General features: G+C 44.3%; 1 protein-coding gene and 1 long non-coding RNA gene across 2 annotated transcripts; both read right to left on the bottom strand.

Annotated features, from left to right (window-relative positions):
* Positions 1–9,191: 9,191 nt before the first annotated feature.
* Positions 9,192–9,688, bottom strand: LOC120695935. Its single transcript, XR_005683954.1, has 3 exons — positions 9,620–9,688; positions 9,438–9,545; positions 9,192–9,365 (listed from the first exon to the last, which is right to left on the bottom strand). It is a non-coding gene; the product is annotated as an uncharacterized LOC120695935 (long non-coding RNA).
* A 6,540-nt stretch (positions 9,689–16,228) lies between these two features.
* LOC120668465 (putative F-box/LRR-repeat protein At3g18150) lies at positions 16,229–18,228 on the bottom strand. Its single transcript, XM_039948184.1, has 3 exons — positions 17,174–18,228; positions 16,927–17,061; positions 16,229–16,797 (listed from the first exon to the last, which is right to left on the bottom strand). The coding sequence occupies exons 1-3, from the start codon at positions 18,212–18,214 to the stop codon at positions 16,432–16,434; spliced, it is 1,542 nt and encodes a 513-aa protein (XP_039804118.1). The 5' UTR covers positions 18,215–18,228; the 3' UTR covers positions 16,229–16,431.
* Positions 18,229–21,531: the final 3,303 nt, after the last annotated feature.

Here is a 21,531-nt window from a genome sequence, read left to right as displayed (position 1 = left end):
GGGCGGCCCTTCGGGCCTTGCTACGTCTATCTTCTCTTTGTCATCACTTGAACCTAAAAGCCTGAGAATGGTTATCTTAACAATTATATTAGTCCAAGTGTTGTGTTGTCTATATCAATCACCAAAATATTATATTGAAATATGGCATAAGAGGCCATTTTTGCTACAGCGGCGTTATTCGGTATCGATGTCGGCTACAGCAACATTCCAAACAACATCATCGATGTCGATGCCGGTGCTGGCGACGCTGGTGGAGGGGCCGCAGCAGCGACAGGGGCTTGCTCCACTGACACTCATGGTACCTCATCCAGTGGTAAGCGCAAATCTAGTGTTTGGGCTGATTTTAAGGAGGTCAAGGAAAATGATGTTAGAGTTGCTGCTATCTATAAGATGTGTAGTGCTAGATCTTGTGCTGGTACTGGTCATTTGATTAGGCACCAGGTATCTTGTAGGAAAAAGATTGATCATGCTCATAGGGTCCAGTCTAGGCTTGCCCTTAATCATGATGGTTTCCATAACTGGGTGTATGATCCTGTTGTAGCTCATACTGAGTTGTGCCGGTTGATTGCTAGACTGGACCTTCCATTGGGCATAGGTGACTCACAGGCCGGGGAGGATTACATTAGTCGTGCTCATAACCCTCCTTTGCTAAGGTTTCTAGACAGACCACCACTAGAGATCTTGGTAAATTGTTTGCTGAACGACGTGATGTGTTTATGAAATCTATGTTGCCTGCTGCTTCTTCTGTTATATTAGTGTGGTTGCTCATTATGTTAGTGCCGATTGGGAGTTGCAAAAAAGGGTTATTGGTTTTAGGCTGATTGAGGTTAAACATCCTGGTGAAAACATTGCTGAAAGGATAGCTAGTGTGGTTGAGGAGTTTGGTTTGATTGATAAGATTTTTGCTGTCACTCTAGACAATGCTTCTTCTAATGCTAAGGCTATGGAGACACCTATGTTCTTTGGTTACTTGGGTTCTAATCCTGCACCTACTCCTTATCCTAATAAGCGCAAGTATTGTCTTGTGCATCAACATTGTGCCTATTATATCATTAATCTTATTGTCAAATCTGGATTGAAGAGGTTGAAACTTGTTACTGAAGATTTTAGAACTGCAATTAACTTCTTGAATTCCTCTAATCAAAGAATTGTATTGTTTAAAGAGTATTGTAATGCTTAGGGTGTTAGACCTAGAAAGTTTGGCTTGGATATGGATGTTAGATGGAATTCTACTTACCAGATGCTTAAACACTTGATTCCATACAAGGATATCTTTTATGTGTTCATTAATTCTCATTATGGTTTAGAATTATTGTCTAGATATCATTGGCTTGTTGCTGAAAAGTAATGGAATTCCTGGAACTCTTCTATGATTCTACTATTGTTCTGTCTAGTGTTTATTATCCCACAAGTCCACTTGTTTTGCATCATATCTTAGAGATTGTATCTCATTTGCATGCTGCTAAAAGAGATCATAACTTTAGAAACATTGTTGCTCCTATGAAGCTTAAATTTCTTAAATATTGGGAGGGCATACCACTGTTATATTCATATGCATTCATTCTTGATCCTAGAGCTAGGATGAAAGGTTTTTTAATGCACTGCAATTACTTGCTGATAGTACTGGAGCCTCTTACAGTTCATATTATGCCGATGTCAAATCTGAACTGTATAAACTGTTTAGAAAATATGAGACTAAGTTTGGTGCAGCTAGATCTCAAAGGGTTCCATAGCCATCAGCTCATTCAGGTAAGAAAAAGCAAGCATGGGCAAAGATCTTTGGAGAACATGCTGGTTCGGGTGTTGTTGGTCCTCCCCCTGTCTCTTCCTCCTCATCTTCATCTGGTGCTGTTAGTGAGCTCTCAGCTTACTTAGATAGTGACTATGTCACTGCTTATGATGATGATTTTGACTTACTTCTCTGGTGGCATGACCATAAGCTAACCTATCCAATCCTGTCTATAATGGCTAGAGATATCATGTCAGTTCTTGTATCTACTGTCTCTTCCTAATCTTGTTTCAGTTTGTCAGGCAGGATACTTGAAGAGCAGCGGTGTCGCCTGTTACCAGAAAATGTGGAGATGCTGAGTTGCATCAAGGATTGGGAGCTAGGAGCAAGAAGGGAGCAGCACGAAGCTTTGGACACAGAGCTTCAAGATGCATTTGAGAGAATCTGTACCTTGACGAAGAAGAAGCAACTGGTGGTGGTGGTGCTCATGCTGTGAGCTAAGAGTCTGAGAGAGTGAGTTAGCTTTTGATGTGAGATGAGTGACCATTTGAACTCATTGTCATTTTGGGTGGCCATTTGAACTGTGCCACTATGGATTGTAACTAATAACTAAGATTTATTCTGAGCTGGCTGCACTCTTTTTTTTCTTTCTAGGGTTTCTCACAAGGCTGAGTTTTACCTAGAAAGGTTTTTAATGAGGCAGCATTGCACATCAGCTCATTTTGATTATCATGTTCTTGCTATATCTCTTGTGTTGTGTGTTGTGACTTGTGATTTTCTGACTGAATGTTAAAACTATTGGTGATTGATGACTTTGAAGAATTGTGAAGTGTTTGAGGTATTTTAAGGGTGATAGGCCGTGGGCTGGCACGGCCCGTGAAGTGGGCTGTGCTTCTTGTACGGGCCGGCACGACACGAAAAACGGCCCATAGGGCCGTGCCTGGGCTGATGGTCAGGCACGAAGCCCGCAGCGGCACGGCCCGTGAAGCCCGTCGGCCCGTGTCGGGCCGTCCCCTTTCAAGCCGGGCCAGCCCGATGTCGTGCCGGGCCGTGCCGGGCTGGCCCGTTGGCCATCTATAGAACTGTTGAACTAGTGGCCCTGGGCGACCACCCTCACCTTGCCTCAATGTACCGACTATGGGCCTGTTTCGTATGGCTTATTTTGGTGGCTTCACCTGTTTTGTGCAAATCGAGATACTGTAGCGTGAAGCCGCTTTGTAAGCCTGTGCTAAGATGAACTAGAAGCTGGGTGAAGCTATTTTTTAAATTAGTTTCACCGGATTTAGCTTCACTAGTGAATCCGTTTTGGGAGAAACCCTCCCAAACGGCCCCTATATATCACTAGGGTGACAAATTCTTAATCTGTATAGCTTGAAACAATTTCTGTTCTCCACACGAGGAGAAAGTGTTTGGTCTGGTCCATCAACAAAGTCAAAGTGGCCAACCCCATGTTTTTACTGCTGCTCTCCTACTGGTATTGGTGCAGAGCTATGCGTGGCAGCGGCCACAAATCGCTACACAGTGGCAGCATACTTATCGGTAAGGTGTGTGCTGTGCTAAAAAAAAAGGTAAGGTGTGTGCTGATTCAATTTTTTTGAAAATATTTATGTCTTAAACTTCAATTCGTTTTTAAATCCTTTAAAACTAGTGCGATAGATGCATGGAATTAATGTAACAAAACAAGGTACTAGAACTATCCGCGGCATTCGGAGTTGGGTCAGTGTTTCCGTGTGGCCATATGTATGTATCATTTTTGTGTGAATGAGCACCAACTCGGATGATGTTATCCTCTTTCTAAAAGATGCAATGAAATGCACTCATATATCAGTCGTTGCTCGTTGGTCACGCAGCCTGCGAGCAGATTGTCAGAAAACGATGGAGTGGAAATCAAGGATGGGTATAGTATAGGCCATGATGACTTGCGTAAATGAAGCAAGATGAGGCAGTATATATGAATTTTGATATTGGCTATTATTGATTGCTTCCTACTTTATAAATAGTTGACTCATCATATATACATGCACCTAAGGGTGGTAATGGGCCATGACCCTAGTGACCTCTTCACAGCCCAACAAAGCCCTTAAATTATTTAGCTCAAAATTATATAAGATTAGGGCCCGGCCCTTTACCACCCTTAATGCACCTCCCTTGGTAAAAAAAACATACATGCACCTCTATACAGTACATTATATGTCGCACAGTTATCAGAAAAGATCAATACCGGAAAACAGCCACTTAGTACTTGGTTGGAAAATGGCTTTGGTCCCGGTTTTTCAACCGATACTAGGGAAGTGAGACCAATAGTCAGGGTTTTATACACCGGGTATTTCACCCAATGCCTAAAGCCACCTTTAGTACTAGTTGGAAAGACCAAACGGTACCAATGGGGCCACTACGCTGACGCAAGCAGGAGGCCCTCTTTGGTATCGGTTGAACTTTCTAACCGGTACCAAAAGGTTTTCCCCTTTTTTCCAAATTCTATGTTATTTCAATTGTTTATTACTATTTATTCTTTCAGAATTGTTATACATACCCAAGCTATACACTACTACACGTCCATTAGTCGTGTTTGAGTTAAAATAATATGTGAAAATAACTAAATATCACTATTAATGATGTAATTAAATTTTTAGACATAATAATATTTACAATTATACAAATGTCACTATCACAAGTTATAGAGATGTAATGACCAATCATTTTTGTCACGATTACAGTGCCAGTACGTAGCCCATCACGACGTTTAGGGTTTAGGGTTTAGGGTTTAGGGTTTATGATTTAGGGTTTAGGGTTTAGGATTTAGGGGTTGTCTATGCGGGTTGTCACCATTAGTCGATGCGGGTTGTCTATTGCTATGGTCGTCGTGATAGGACTCGTCTCTAGGATCAAGGATCTCCTTCATAATGAATCTTATGAGCTGTTTCAACACAACCCTTATTCTCTATCCACATCATAAACTTCATCCCTTATAAGCATCATCTATCATTTTGGGAAAAAAAAAGTTGAATACATTAATTCATCGCATCAGTTTAATTAGTAAAACGTAGTCGTGAACGGTGTGTACATACTCTTAGGTCTTCTGTCGTAGTCCTCCTGCAATGGCTTAAATAGTGCATGAACTAACATACATAGTACCTACACCAATTATTTCATTATTTTTATCTCACACACTATAGGAGAAATAAATTAGTTATACAATATTTGTGTATGTCTATAAATAACAATTGAGATCAGAAAAATGTTAGCGACAACACATATCGAAAAATCCTAATGTTCGATTCCGCTTCCTTTGTTCTTTTTCATAATTTTTTCTACACCCAGCACTTAAAAGTATGTTTTTGATGTTTAATTGATCCAAAAATGAAAAGTATTTGATTGTGCAAATTAAATTTACCTATTCAATGGGTCTATGATATGTTGGATTGTCTCCTTTTTCCTCCTCATCGAGTCAAACACTATTAGTCTGCCGCTCTCCACACAAAGTACGAGCAAAATTCAATGAAAATTGCAGATATAGATATACATGCATCAAACTTAGCATTTATTTAGGAATATAAGAGCTACGAGTCGATCAAGACTTACTTAATGGCATAGGGTGTCATTATATAGGGTTTGTAATATTGCGCAGTCAGAGAATTGTACATATTTGTACACGTCTTCCTATATTTGTTCCTCAAAATTTCCCCTTTGATTAGCAAGAGCATCACGAAGCCCACCTGATGTTGCCATTCTTTTTTCTGCATCTTTGAATCTCGATACTACATGATACAATATAAATTAGATAGTGCACAAAGAATACGATGCTAATTAACAAAATATATTAATCTATAGATTATCGACACTTACAGAATCCAAATGGTGAGGATAGAGACGTTGCATGCACATGTTCGAAGTCCACCAAGAAGTCGTTCTCCCCACGGAAGAAATCCTGGTCGCGATACTAACTCTATTCTTGCTTCGACTTTTTTAGCTAGGTACCATTGGTGGAATCTGAACATCTATGTGCCTAGACCGATCTCATTTTTCTCTGTGACAAAAGGTTTTCTGTGCACGTATGGTAAAGCAACAACTTGAGTGATTGGAATATCATTCGTTTCTCTTGCCGCCTGCTCACGCGTGAATCCCGTTTCATGCATGAATTCCATCTCGTGTTGGTCTTCCTCCCTCGGCACCAGGAGGGGCTCGAGTTCCTTTTGCTGTGTGCCCAGTCTTCTCACATTTCTTATTTTTTTTGGTGGGCCTTTATCAGCATGCGGTCATAGTTTGAGGGAAGTTTTTTTTTATCCTGGTGGGTTGTTCACGCATGTGTAGACCTTTGCTGCTACTTCTAGATCTACTGGCACCCTTTCCTTTGAAACTTTAGGTTTGAAATGTTTTGTCACCTCGCATGCCACTTGCTCCCTTGTTTTCTGGTTGGTCATCTCGTAACCTAATTTCTTATGAGGGGCCTATTTTCTTTTCAACCTTTTTCTACTTCTTGTTGTTGGGGCCAGCCGGCGGGAGGGATAGGATGAGGTCTTTTTTTTTCTTCTCCCAGTGCTGGAGGAGTCGTAGTACTCGTAGCCCTTTGCCCAGGCGGAGACGACGCTAGGAGAAGGATCACGATCATCAAAGCCGCCATCATGAGTGAGATTTGTATTTGAATTGTTGATTCAAAAGCAAATTAATTAACAGCTAACATCAACGTGCTCTCACAGCCTATTTAGTCTGATCCACCTATCTCTTGTGCATGCTGCTGCTCACGTGGAGCTAACCGGCCCTATATCTAACCTGCTAATCGTAACCACGTAGCAGTTTAGCACACCAGCCTAGACGAGCACGCTATGCCCTGGCCTTCTCCTTCACTCTAGCTAATTCCTTTTCCTCGCGTGAAGCACTAGTAGTGCTCAACGACGAGCAAGCAAATTAAACAGGCCGGCCTTCTTCCTTGCCTGTGAATGCAAACCCAATCCTCTTTTTTCTACGTCAACGAGCACGTAAAGCCCAACTGCCATTTCTCCTTTCTTCTTCTTTTTTTCTTTGAGTGGATTCTCCTCCTTTCTTTTTCCGATCACAAGCACCGCGTTTTTTTATTTTTATATTTTTTATTTCCGTTTTTTACAAAAATATATTTTCGATTTGGAAATTTACAGAAATATACCCCGGCCGCCCCGCTGCCGGGCGGCAGGGGCTTACCTGCAAAAAAAAGACAAAAACAAATTGCAGACAGGCCCCTGGAAACCGGCCGCCCGACTGCAGGGCGGCCGGATTTTTTTTTTGCAATTTAGTCCTTTTCGCGAAATAATTTCACATATGTGCCCTTTTTGTAACTTTTTGCAGAAATAGACCCTGGGGTGGGCGCTGTAATATGTGGCACCGAGATAACACGTCTTGACGCCACAGATCACGGCGCCGAGGTGCCACGCACGCACAAGCAATCAATCTAGTGAATCTTCGAACTTGCCTTTAATATTTTCGGACATTTTCAGGAGACTAGAATACTGTGAACCACACATCAAATATAACGGTAAGAATTAAGAACTAAAAACTGCATTACATAATATAAACCATAGGAATTACATCATAATACAACATTAATGAAGCACACATCAGACATGCAGTGGCATGGCAGAACCCGTTGCAACTACGGTAAACAGATTCTGAACTAAGCTAACATGCCTTAGGTAATTTAGAAAAACACAACAAACACAACGATACAGCATGTGACTAGCAATAGGTAGTCCTAGTAGTCGTACCCCCACGTAGCAAACTGCGTTGAGCCTTCTCCGCAGTATCCACCCATTGCAGGTGGTGCAGGCGGGGGTGCCGGAGGGGCAGGGCCCTTCTTCTTGTGAGTTGTGACAAGGGCAGTTGCAGTAAGGAATAGTGCATGGTTCATCCTGTGAAGCGGCAACATTGCTGGTATCATCATCTTTGTCGTCTTTGTTACCCTCGCTCAATTCCTCGTAATGGTTTACCTTGCATTCCCGATCAAAGATCTTTATCTGGAGGTACTCGATGAACTCCTGAACTGAATCAATTGGTGCAGGATCGACCCATCTGGTAAAACCACAGTTTTCTGGAGCATCTGAAGACTGCAAAATAAATTTCATGTAAGGTATCTCAACGAAGATAAAGAAATAAAACAACTAAGTATTACCCATGCGTGTGGGCATTTGAAGAAACGCCGACCGTCATCCATCCCATCGGTGCACATCTGCACTAAGCAGTCCTCACCATGTCTGCATTTTGGCCACGGTTCTCTACGGTTATCGTATTGTCGTAGAGGAGTTTCATTGGTAAAATCACTCTTGTGCTGTGGCGGAAACTCAAATACTGGTTCCGGAAAAGAATCAGGTCCAAGAGGCCCCTCCCATATTATGGGGTATCCCTTTCTTCCACCTTTTTCCTTTTCCAATACCGTAGTAATTCTTCCCGCTAGACCCACCTCTAGACATTGGGTATACAATGAGCTTTGTTATTTGAGTGCTGCTGGGAGTTCACAAACTTCGGAGTATTTATAGGCACACAAAGGTCTGATACCCGGAGTGTGGAGTGTAAATGGACCTCAAAAGTCTACATGACAACACAGTGAAGAGGCTAGCTGACCGAACACTGAAAATGCTAGATTCAATTATCGAACTGACTACTCGATGCATCTCTGTGCATGCAGAGCATTTAAGTGCATGCAGACTCACAGCACTGCATCGCTGCCGCTCGGTCGATCGTGCCTAGATGCCTCCTTCCCCACTACACGCCACAGAGCTTCGCTGTAGAATGACAGTTCCGTCGTCCTCGCCCGAGAGACTGCTTTGAATGTAAGCTAGTTGTAGTTGCCGTGTTGTCACATCTTTTTGAAATGGTGAAAGGGCACTACTATTGGGCTGTCGTCTTTTGTCACGTTTGTCTGGGCAAACAATGCGACATATGCGAAACCCGTGATCGCCGTGCTGAGCAGTGGCAACCTATGATCTCGTACTCGCAGATAGATACACTATGGTCCCTATTTTGAGCTATACGAGCGTGTCACAAAGTTTACTCTGTATGCGATAGTCATCATCATCGTCGGCGGGATCTCGGCCGCTAACTCCTCCCACAACTAACTTGTCCTTCATTAAATCACGGAAAAAATTCGCAAGAAATTCCCTTATTTCACGAGCATTATGGAACCCACAAACAACATAACAAGTTCACATCAATAATATCTATAGAAACAAATGACAAGTAAACTACCACAATCATAAACAATCATAATCCGAACAGTCGAAACAGTCCATAATGCCGCCGGAGAAACAAGTGCAAACAACTAAGGGAAAATTCGATTCATGCCACCACAACTCCGTGAAATTGGGTTTTATGTTCAAAATCATGCCACTCAATGGTATGGATTTCAACATGAAATCCAATTTCAAGAAGTTGGAGTGGCATGGATCCAACTGACCCAACAACTAATGACCCCTACCATTCCGACCTCTCTTACGTTGTGCGTGTACGTGATCTATAGGGTAGCTATGACGTTCCGGTGGCCCCACGTTTCTGGCAGGATGGCGTAACTGAGCCAGAGGTGTATGCAAGCTGGGATCATCGTCCTGGGCAGGCATAGCAAACAACCGTGTAAACTCGTCTAAGGAGGCCGCAGCGTTGTCTTCAGACCACCCTACAGATCACAAAAAAAATTTAAGTAACATTCAAAAGGTGAATGCAATTCCGTACAAATTATTGTACGTACCCTGTGTTGGAGGAGGTGGTGGTGGATAGGAAGAAGCTCCTTCATATCCTACTGGTGACGGCATAGGGTGATACGAAGACGGCCCCGCTCCGGTGAACTGTTGTGATCCTGAGTATAAATAATAACGTATGAGCCTTCGACCATAAAACATAAGCAAATAAAATTATGCATCACGTATTTACCTAAAGTCCCTCCAGCATGTGGTATAGAGGTAAACGGGGTTCCATGAAATGGAGCCCCTTGTGAGGCACCTGGCCCTCCATAGGGCTGAGAACCGGGGTACCCGTACCCTGTGTGGAGTCGTATTTAAATAATGCATATAAACATACGGATCGGTAAATATCACACCATACCTTCTGCCTATCGGTGGTATAAGGGAGGCTGCTGCCATGCGGGACCACAAGGAACCGACATCGACGCTTGCGACGATCCATAGGAATCCTCGTACTTTGTCCACGTACCAAAGGCCTGAAGCATACCTCGGGCTCTACCACGTTGAGTGGTCCCGGCCTCGAGTTGTGCCGGCACGCTCATCGTAGGCCCGCCATGAATCCTCATTACATTCAGTGAGCAATCTAATTCAAGCAGCCTGCATGCCTCGAACTGCAACCAAAAAAACTTAGTATACAAATATTAAAAGATCAAAAATGCCGTCAACATTTACTCACTGCCCCAGCTAATGCCTCATCCCTGTGTCGTGCATAGCGATCCTGCGAAGTCGCAACATGCGGCTGTGGATGCATGTCAACATACGTCAAACGGCAACGAGTCTTCGGTTCGTACCAGGTCAGGTACGCCCGAAACGAAGGCTCAGTGTGTGGACCGGTATCCTCAGCCAACTACTCGTCTGCATCATCCCACGCAGCCACCCATGGTTGTAATCGAGTGACCCACATTGTCGAGAAAGGATGCCCAGCCCTTGATAAACTGCACGTTAAATAGAAATTAGTTTCACGTTATTAGTACATGGGTGCTCATACATTTTTGTTACCTATGATCGTGGCGCTGAACACGATCCAACGCTGAAGACACAGGGAAAGACTAGCGTCGACCGAACTGCCTCATGACTCTATCCGGGCAGTGGGCCTCAACTGCAACGTCATACACCAAAGCTGCAGTAGTCATCCATAGGACCTGATCCTGTGTGTACACCGAAGATATCCCAAGCGGTGCACGTGCGGCTATAGCCGAAGGACTGTATGACTCCCACACAATGTCTTCTGGGGTCAATCGATCAAATTCGGCAACAAACTCAGGATAAGACCGCCGGGTCTGTACATGTGCCCATGTTTTCTGCAAAAATAAAAATTATGTGTCCATAAGAAAGGTATTGAGGGAACAATGTATGACCATAGTACGCATAGAATATAAATTTTTATCGGGTCCATACCTGTCGAGAGTACCAGAGAGTCCCCATGGTGGGTCTGTCGTCCTCCATGTCACCGTACATATCCGGCGTGTACGGTGACTGGTCAATCATGGGACGACCGATCGCAATCCTCTCGTAAGACCAAAGCTGTAGCAGAATTGGGCACCCCGTTAGGACAGCATTCCTATCATTCTGCCGTGATGCCTTGCAGAGTCCACGATATGTGCATGCAAGAGCAGCTGAACCCCCAACTATATAAGGGTATGGCATCCTCATCTGCATCGGCGATCTCCTGTGCGTATGGTAGAAGCACCCTATCCACACAGTGCCCGTGTGAGTTGTTGAACAAGATGTACCCAAATAACCACAGCAGGTATGCCTCGAGTGATCTAGTCACGCTGTAGTCATCAGCATGGGCTGCCAACAGATCCGGCTGCAATAAAGTACGAACATTGAGAATAAGAAACACATGAGTTATTTCAAAGCCATAAAATACATCAACACATCGTTTTGTACGAAATTGTACCTGAAACTGTAGTAGCCATGACTTGGAAGGGCCTTTCGACTGTGGGTGCTCATTGAAATCTTCAGGATCAATCGTGGTGGCAACACCTGCAAAACATTCCTCAAGATCCTCTAGCCACGTAGAAGGTACCACGCGGGGCCCGACAGCGTCTCCGGTGATAGGAAGACCAAGCAGCATCGCAACGTCCTGCAGGGTCGGTGCCATCTCCCCACAAGGGAGGTGGAACGTGTGTATCTCAGGTCTCCATCTGTCAACGAGAGCTGAAAGTAGAGACCTGTCTAGCTTCACCAAAGCACTCTCAGCAAGACGAGCCACTGTGAGAAGACCTGCCTCGCTCAGCCTGCCTCATACAGTGCTCAAATGTTAATACATTATATAACGAAATGTATAACGGATAAAAACAGAAAATATACGACATGTCACCTAGGCACCCATCGTGGGTCTACAGCAACCAACTCTGCAGGTGGACGTGGACGCAGCACGTTTAGTTCTTGGTGCTGAACCTTCGCAAGGAAGGACCGGTGACCCGAGTCTATTGTTGAGTCCAGCAACGCAGGAGTAACCCCGGCCATACCTACCACGTAAGATCAAAATAATACAATACAATCACACACATCTAAATATTTCTAATATTTCCTAAATAATTTATAAGATTTTCTAACCATTAATAATAATTTCTAATATTTTGTAACATTTTAGAAATTTTCTAATATTATCTTGCAATTTTTAAGATTAATTAATTAGATTGCTAATGTACTATATCAACGCTAATCACTACAATTAACTACACCTAAATGTACCACTAATCAGTCCTAATAATAATTAAAATGATTGCTAATCTACTATTTAAACAAAATAGTTTCTATAATTTTTTATAATTTTCTAACATTCTCTACAATTTTCTAACATTCTCTACAATTTTCTACAATTTTCTAACATTTTCTACAATTTTCTAACATTTTCTACAATTTTCTAATATTATCTTGCATTTTCTAATACTTCTCTAACAATTTTTTAGTATTTTCTAATACTAAATCTAACACTTAATGTACTATATCAACGCTAATCACTATAAGTAAATGTACCTAAATGTACCACTAATCACTACTAACAATAATTGAACTGATTGGTAATCTACTGTTTCAAAAAAATAATTACAACATAATCTATTTATAAAATATGGAAAATTTTAGTTACCTAAAGTCGCGGGCTTGAAAATCCGACAGGGCTTCGCCGCTTTGCCTCTCCCTCACCCCTCCTCTCCCTCCCTCCCTCTCTTTTCTTTTTTCTGGATTTTTAGCAAGGCAAATGAGGGGGGAGGGGCAGCCAACACCCTTATATAGAGGTGGGGGGCCGGCCGCCCCCCAGACGGGCGGCCTGGGAGGCCGGCCGCCCGGCTGCCGGGCGGCCAGTTCCTAGGGACCTGTCCGCAATTTTTTTCCTTTTTTTTTGCTAATAAGCCCCTGCCGGGCGGCCAGGTCCCGGCTGCGGGGTGGCCGGGGTATATTTCTGTAAATTTCCAAATCGAAAATATGTTTTTGTAAAAAACAGAAATAAAAAATATAAAAATAAAAAAAAAACGCCACAAGCACCAGCACACCAGCGCTAACCACGGCCCAGCAGCCCAACACCGCCACCAGCCCACCACGGCGTCCTTCCCTCACCAGCCACTGACGGGTGGGGTCAGCCCCGTCAGCTTTCTTCCTCCTCCCAACGTGTAAGCCTTCTGGTGGTTGCCATCTCAAACTAATCCCAAGCCAATCTGTGAGCAGATGCTAGGCAAACATTGCGTGTTTGCCTTCTAAAGTGCTACGGCACCATGCAAGCCTCCCCCTTTAGCTCGAGCACACTTTTTTGCCGTGTGCACGTACATGCTGCTACCTTGCCCTTTTCACCCTCGTTCTTGGTGCCCAGCGGCGTTCCGCTCTGGCCGCGCGACACACCGGCCACGCCACGCCGCCGCTGGGAGCAGAGGATGGGAGGCGGAGGTGCCCCCCGTGCGGGCACCAATTCCTGGGCTCGGACCAGCCTTCCTTCGGGGAGATTGGCCGGTGGTTGCGCATGCGCTGCAGGTGCAATCACGAGGGTACGGGTGGCGAGGTGAGGTTGTGGCCCGCGTGGCCCGTGACCGCGAGCTTAGGGACGATATGAGCCCGCAGTCGGACCGGATCGGCCGCGGCGGCAGCGGTGGAAGGTCTGGGCTGGGTGATGCTGCATGCAGCCATGGATGGGGAGTACGAGGAGGAGGAGAGTGGATGACGTTATGGGATCTACGTCAGTGAGTTGGAGAGAGGAGAGTTTTTTTTAGGATGGAGAGAGAGGAGAGTGAGATTTTACTACTCAATGTAGCTAAATACAAAAAGAAAATTCTAGCTAAATGGATATCTAATGGGAAAATAGAGAGTGAGATTTGACTGGACTTTTTGATATGCTCTAACTAAAGGAATGAGCAATATCATCGCTAGATAACAGTAAAGCGTAGGTTTCTGATAAGAAAAAAGAAAACAAGCGTAGGTTTGAGTTGCCTGTAAAAATAACTCTCATCCACTTTTTTGAATATTCGATTCAAATTTTGAAAGTGGTAGCCAGATTTGTCTTCAAAAGTGGTTTGATAGTATTTTGATCTTTTTAATACAATTTTGCAAGCATTTTATAGCCGTAATTTGTAATCGAAGTAGTTTCTTGGCTACGTTTTCTCCATCTAAATAACTTTTGCCGTGATCAGTGTGAGTATGCTTTTGCTTTCTCTTAGCAGGAGAGCCGCCCCCAGTGGAGGTCAGCTGGACGTCTCTCGGGATGGGCAAATTTCCCCGAGAACTGAGAATCGAACCGAAATAATCGAGAACTGAAACGAAAGAACTGGAACCGGGAATTTCAATTCTAAGTTTGGTTCTTATTTCTCAGGAACCGAAATTACTCGTTTAATTTTGTTCGATTTTCAGTTTAATCAAGAGAACCGAGCTAATTAATATTCAACCCAACTTACGCAGCCCATTAACTCACACGCCAGCCAACCTCCCCACCCAGCCTCCTTCCCAGCCCCAGCTGCCCCTGACCCCAGATCCCTACCTTAGTCCCATAGCTTGCCCTACCCGCCGCTAGCCTCCCCAACCGCCGGCGTCCGCCGGAGCCCGCCGCTGCCACCACCGCTATCGGCGCCCGTCGGAGCCATCCGAGGCTGCGCCCCCAGACAACCGGACCCCTGTCCCCGCCCACGCCGCCGCCATGCCCGGCGCCCTCCCTGTCCATCCACGGCAGCAGCGCCCTTCTCCCCTCCCTGGCGCGCCGCCGCTGTCGAAGGTGATGCGGGTGCCGTAGCGCGGCCGTTGAGTCGAGCGGGGGATAGGCGAGCGAGTGCCGCGACACGATGCAGCGGCAACGGGACGGCGTCCCCAGCTTGCGCAACAGTGACTCCGACTACCAGCTTATGCGGCGAGCGATCGGCGGCGACCGCGTGCATGATGCGACAACAGCGCGTGCGCTGCTTGGTGGCTGCCGCAAGCGAGAGCGGCATTGGCCCAAGACACCGACGAGTGTGAGCGTCGCCGATTTCTACTCTTTCTTGGTAGTTCGGGTATAACCGAAACCGAACCAAACTAACCGAGATCGAAATTCATTAGTTCTTGGAAAGTTAAGGAACCGATCGGTTCCTGTTTATAGAGAACCGAAATTTAAGGAACCGATTAGTACCTGTTTTTAAGGAACCAAAATTTAAGGAACCGATCGGTTCGGTTCAGACCGAATGCCACCCCGAGACGTCTCTGCGACTCTACCTCTCTTTCGCCGTGGGAGGAACCAAATGAGACGACGGGAGCTCCTATTTATCTGAAGATAAAAACTCAATATCGCACAACCCAGAAAGCCAGTCACGGCTAGGGGTGGTAAAGGACCCAACATTTTAAACTAGAAAATCTAAGAGCCGTGCTTTAATCTTATGTAATTTTGAACTAAAAATTTTAAGAGCCTTATTGGGCTGTGAAGAGCCCACTAGGGCCATGGCCCATTACCACCCCTAGTCACGGTTGCCCATCAGACCGGAGGACACCTGTGCGCGCACGGAGCATCTACAGTAGTTTCCTTTTCAATTTATTTTTCCCCTTTCCCCCTTAACTATTAGGTTAATTTATTAGCTTTATTTTGCACTCAGAATTTTAAAATGCTGCATTAATCAATTTTTGAAACCTACTACAGAAATTTATAAATCAACATTTTACTTAAAAGTGTTGAAATGGATCATTAAGAATCTCCTAATGGAATATTTGAATTATTATTAATTTTAAAAGTTAAATAAAAATATTCATATTGGATCTCATTTGATTGCATCACCTTAACTATTGAATTTTATAAATGGAACTCACAAATATGGAGCAATCGGTTTCACAAATGGATCAAAGATTCGTGAGAAAACATATTTTAAAGGGAAAGTCAATTTGAAAGACTGAAACTCCCCACCCACCCATCCCCACTGTCCAATAGGGTCAGCATATATATAAAGAACATAAAGATACAAATACAGCATAAAAAATTCTATTTCACGCACGGAATTGGAATAGCAACTCCAAAAGGTATCATACTGCAGCTTCTGAAAAGTATCATACTACGCAAGGCATCCAAGGGTCAGGAAACACCGAAACAGTAACAAATTGATCCTGGCATGCTTAAAAATCTAGGTAACACGAGCTGGCTCAGATCTACTAGAAGACATGGTAGGCTAAGGAAATTAACGAGATTGTTAAGCAAAATGGTTGGCTGCTAAGTATGCAGATTTCATAACCCAGACACATGAGTCAACTAACTAAACACTACATTACAGTACATGGCAAGCAAGTTACGGAGTACAAGGCAACATGTACTACAAAATGAAGATTTTATAGTCTACTGAGGAGGTAGCTGGTCTTTGAAGTTCCAAATAAACACCATTTCTATTAAAATCTGTTTACTGCATAGACCACCAACTAACAATGGATATATTTTGATATCCCAAGTTTTCAGAGTGAAGGAATATTTAAAACACTACAGTCATGAGACAATTGTTTAGACAAAGTACCAAATGAGAGTGAAAAGGAAAAATGATAAAAGCGTCACGACCAAGGCTAATTTTAACATCTACATTCAAAGGGATCGGTTATAGACAAATCACGGACATGGTTAACGTGCATAAGAAAATGCTGACATCTGTTTGTTGTAATAAAATGTAACCGAGCACCTCTTGAAGCCCTTCTCTCCATCTGAAGCATCCCATGTTGTTCTGCAACAAACTCTTCATTGTAATCTTTGCTTTGAATCTCAAGTGTCAGTAACTCTAACTCTCTCGCATTCAGTAGAAAGAATGAGGCAAAGTTGACTTGTGATCTGATGCCTCGATACTGCTCCAACACTATTGTCTTAAGACGGATATCAGAGCATCTAATGAAATCCCTATGTCTGCGACGCCACAGATTCGTTGCTCGGCCTGAAATACAAGACTACAGAGCAAACAGATTAAAATGGGGAAACTCAAACCAGATTGGTACAAGGATTGGCATATATAGCAACAAGCCAATGAAAAGAACAATTATGAACAACTCGAGAACTGTCAAAGAAGAGAACCTAACCTTTATGTACAACTTCTCTAAACATGGAAAGCATTTCATCAAGTCAATAACCTTATCAAGTTTAATTTCATATGATTTGAGAGCCAGAATCTTGACACTGTGCACGACCGTAGTCAAACTCACAACAAGGAATCCCTAAATCAAGCATAAAAAGAACATACCATCAGGCCATATGCAGATTATATTAAGTAACCAAAACAATACATACCAGCCTTTAGTTGCGAAGAAACTAGAATCCAGTGGCTACCTGAAGAACCGTGGTGCCAAACACGAATCTGGAGGAACCGGGCTCATCAGTAAGACAGCCTAAGGTCTCCAGTTTCGGCGCCACAATTACAGACACATTGACTGCCTCGTCTGTGTTAATATGGAGGAACCTTTCAAGGCAAGAGGCGTTGACAAGGATGACTTCCTCTAACCGGGGCTTGCCAGTATGGTTTTCAGTATCGCTATCAACACCGACAGCCATGCTTCTGAGGCTATCTGAGCTTATCCGCAGCCGGCGGCACCCATAGCAGTCTTCGAGCAGCAAGCATTCCATGACAGGGCAGGTGGAACTGGAAATCATGGTGTGCAGGGAGCCCTCGGACATGCAGACATCTTCAAGTGCGAGGTGCGTGAGCCGAGGGAAGTGAAGCGCCTCAACCATGCCACCCAGGAGGTCGAGCTTGCTCAAGGTAGCCACACGGAGGGTGGCCGCGAATCGAAAGGTAGGCGCCGGCGGCTCTCGGCGCGGCCAGTAAATCCGGCTCAAACGGATGTCAAGCTCCTGGAGGCCGTCGAGCGCCGGGGAGCGCAGCCAGGCGTCCACAGTGGCCGGGCGGTCGTGGAGGAGGTGCGACGGGATGCAGAAGCGGAGGCCGGGGCCGGGGTGGTCGGCGAGGATGCGGGAGACGGTCTGGGCGCGGGCCTCGTCGCCGGAGTGGGGGAGCTCGCCGCAGTCGAGGTTGAGAGGGTTGTCGCGCCAGATGTGGCGCCACCGGGAGGCGAGGGTCTGGACGCGGGCGGCGTCCCTGGTTGAGAGGAGGGCGACTATTTCGCCGAGGATGGCGTCGGGGAGGTTGCTGATGTAATCGACGCCGCCGCCGCCGCCGCCTCCGCCTTCATCGCTTGGTGGAGAGGAGGGAGATGGCGGCGTAGCGGGCTGGGGATTCGGCACCTCCGTGGCTTCGGCCTCCACCTGCGGGGGCTCGCCGGCCTCTAGCTCCACCGAATCTGACCTCCTCCTTTTAGAACTGGAACCCGGCGGCTCCATCTCCGCGGCCGGCGGCCGGCGGCTTGTGGCCATGGGGGTGCGGGTGGGCGGCAGCCGGCAGGTGGCGGCGCTCTAAAAAAAAACACCCTGGGTGGAGGATCTGGGCCAGACAGTGAGAGTTGGGCTGCCTTTGTTTTTATGCCCTGTTTGATGGCCCAACACCAACAAAATGCCGGCCCAGACCAGCTCAAGTCCGCTCACAGTTGAACTGTTGGAGCATCCGTACCTAAAGGGTTTCTCGAGTGGGCTTCCAAAGCGAAATCTTAGGCTGTGCTGGAAGGTGATTCACGCCCGTGGCTATATATATCGCCCGGACTACAAAGTGGTAATCCATCGCCTGAAGGATTTTAAGTGGGCTGTTATCAGAAATTCGGCCCAATATATAATATCTCGATTTGTTCACGTGGCCCATCACTCCAAATGTTTATCCAGCCTCGTTCGAGACCCACCTAATGACCTAACCACCGGCATCTTGTTGTGTGTATGTATATGTGACGTGCTTTATTCTATTTTTTCACTTTTGTTTTTTTCATCTCTCGTTCCTTTTTATTCCTTTGTTAACAGTTCCATCTTCTTCCGCCCTTTCTTTCTTGTCGCCATCTTTATTTTTTTTCTTTTGTATCTTGCTAATCTATTTAGTTATTTATTTATTTATTTTCTCTTATTTACTTATTTAAATTTTCTTATTATATGTTTAGTTGTTTTATTTCCAGCACCAACACACAGCTAGGGCTCACGACCCATGCTATTTTATTTTTTTTTCCTTTCACTTTTTGCTTATTTTTTCAAGCTATTTATTTCCTTCCACTTTTTTCTTTCTATTTTTAATTTTATCTTTTGAAAGTGCATCTCGGCCCCTAGTGTGTTTTGGTGGATTGATTGACACCACGATTAAAGGACTAACTATCTTGTTGAGTATATGAGCAGGAATTGATTATCATAATTGTAATCTATGTGATGAAATGAATCAAGATTCAAGACATATGCTCATATGACAAGATGAATGACATGTTCTAGTATGAGAATATTAACAAGCAACAGCTACCATGGAAATTAAGATATGTATCAACGATAAAAAATTTATTCGTATATCCAAATGAAGCTTGTTGATGTAAGTGGAATTCAAAATGACAAGCCAAGGTATTATGAATGAGACAAAGGTGTATGCTTAGGCATAGTCTCACAATTGGAGAAACTTGTCATAAGGAATGTATGAGATAGTTGATGATCAAGCAAGCATGAAAGAAATGATGTTCATTGTAATGGCAAAATCAATGTGAGTTCAAGAGGGCTCTTGAGGATAAATGGATGGGATCGAAAGGCGTGTTTCTAGAGGCTATGTAAGCAAAGGCTTGGCATGAGCAAAGAAACCGATAATGATAAAGTCCAAGAATTCTAAGAGACATGGTGAATTTCATATTGACAAGTGTCATTCATTAGAGAAGAAAAATTGCTTGTGAATCAAAATGGATTTCATTGTAAGTTTAATGTGATACAAGCCTACATGAAGCTATATGTGATGCAAGGATGAAGAGTTAGAATTCGGAAATGGGTTTCTAGGTACTAAGCTTGGAGAAGGGCAATTGTGGTTGTGCTGAGGAACCAATGCTAGAGTGACGAAATATTTTTTGGGTTCAACTTGAAGAATCTTGGTCATGTGTGGTGTTCATGTTGTTAAGTATCAATCTTTCTAGAATCTTATTATAAAGACGGTGACTTGAACTAGAAGTGGATTTCATTCAAGAATAAAGGTTCAAGGTCACTAGCTCAAGGAAGATGTGCTCAAAGTAAAGAAGCCAAGTTGGATGCACACCTCAGATTGTGATTGATCAACACATGGCATAGGATGAAAAAGAGAAGCTCAAGAAGTTGAAATGTAATTTATCTTTGATCTGGAGTTTAGGTATGCCGTACTATCAAGAGGGATGCATCACAATGGTCTTTGGCTTAGTCTCAGTGCTCAAGTAACCCATGTGAGTTGAGAGAGACACAAAAACCTCACGTATACATTTTAACATTGCTGCCACGGCAAATCCGGATTTGGCACACGTGGCACTAACGGCTTGTTGGTTTAAAAATCCGGAGGTTCCGGGTTGTAGAATATGGAAGTTTCGGGTTCTAACTGTCACATAACAGCTAGTTTTGTTGGGACCGGCTATTTATACCCCTTAGCCCCCTCCTTGGTGGGCTGCTGTTCCAGGCTCTATTCTGTTCATTACTGGTCGTCCCAAGAAACTTGGTAGTCATAGTTGAGCTCTCCCCAGCCTCTCTTTGTGAGATTGTGTGATTAGTGTATATCCTTGAGTTGGGTTGAGAGAGTGAATACTTGAGAGCACTAGAGAGCACAGCAAACCTTGAGCACTTGAGATTAGCCGTGATTTGTGTGATTCGCATTTATTACTCTTGGAGGTGAAGCCTCCTAGACGGCTAGGCGTCGCCGGCTAGGTCCCAAGGATTGTGGTGAGCAGCGGCAAGTTTGTTGCAGCACCGATCTTGGGTCACGAGGGCGCATGGTCATATAGTGGAAGGAGGAAATAGCTTGACCTTGGGGTCGATATAAGCTTCCTCAACGGAGACTAGGATTCACACGTGGGTGCACGGGGTGAATCTGAACTTCGGTAAAACAAATCCTTATGTTCATTGCATTTACATTTGTTTTGTGGATTTGAGGAACTCTCCATTAGACACTTGTGTCTTGGAGATATTGTTGTTTCGTATGTGCAAGATCTGCGTGAACCTGCTCAAGGAACTTCTCTGAGCAGACTCTACAATTGGGGTTTGAATTTACATTCATTTATTAGCACTACTCTTATTGTGTTCACTATGTTCTGAGTGAACTCGGAAGTTCCGGATTGACAAACCCGGAAGTTCCGAGTTCACCTACTGTCTAGTCCAAATCCGGAAGTTCCGGATTTTAAACCCGAAAGTTCCGGGTTTGGCAGACAATCAATTTTATCCGCTGCATTTGAGTGAAAATTTGTAAGTGCGCCTATTCACCCCCCTCTAGGCGACATCACGGTTCTTTCAATTGGTACCAGAGCCTAACTTCACATCAAAACTTAACTGCCGTGAAGAAACGATGTCGACGTCCTATGAGGTATCCATTGAGCCGCTTGTAAGTGATGGCTCAAATTATGCTTTCTGGTCCATTAATGTTCAAAATCATTTGCGGAATCTTGGTCCGCTTGTTGAACGAGTTGTAGTTGCAAGTATGCTTCCTCCAAATTTTAGTTGGAAAAATGTTGACATAACAAACAAAAGGGAAATGGATTGCATGCAACTCAACGCGTTAGTCACTGATTATTTGCTGAGTGTTGTATGCGCAGAAATTAGTGATATCATTCTTGAGG

This window comes from Panicum virgatum, chromosome 2K, assembly GCF_016808335.1.
Source record: "Panicum virgatum strain AP13 chromosome 2K, P.virgatum_v5, whole genome shotgun sequence".
NCBI lineage: Eukaryota > Viridiplantae > Streptophyta > Magnoliopsida > Poales > Poaceae > Panicum > Panicum virgatum.
The sequence above is the reverse complement of the archived record's forward strand: the minus strand, read 5'-3'. Positions and strand labels throughout refer to the sequence as shown.

Excerpts from the sequence above, each read along its gene's own strand:
- LOC120668465 (XM_039948184.1), bottom strand. The coding sequence starts at position 18,214 with ATGGCCACAAGCCGCCGGCCGCCGGCCGCGGAGATGGAGCCGCCGGGT. Across the intron at positions 17,062-17,173 it reads TTGGCACCACGGTTCTTCAG|GGATTCCTTGTTGTGAGTTT; the intron begins GTAGCCACTGGA and ends TGCTTGATTTAG. Across the intron at positions 16,798-16,926 it reads TAGAGAAGTTGTACATAAAG|TCTTGTATTTCAGGCCGAGC; the intron begins GTTAGGTTCTCT and ends TTTGCTCTGTAG.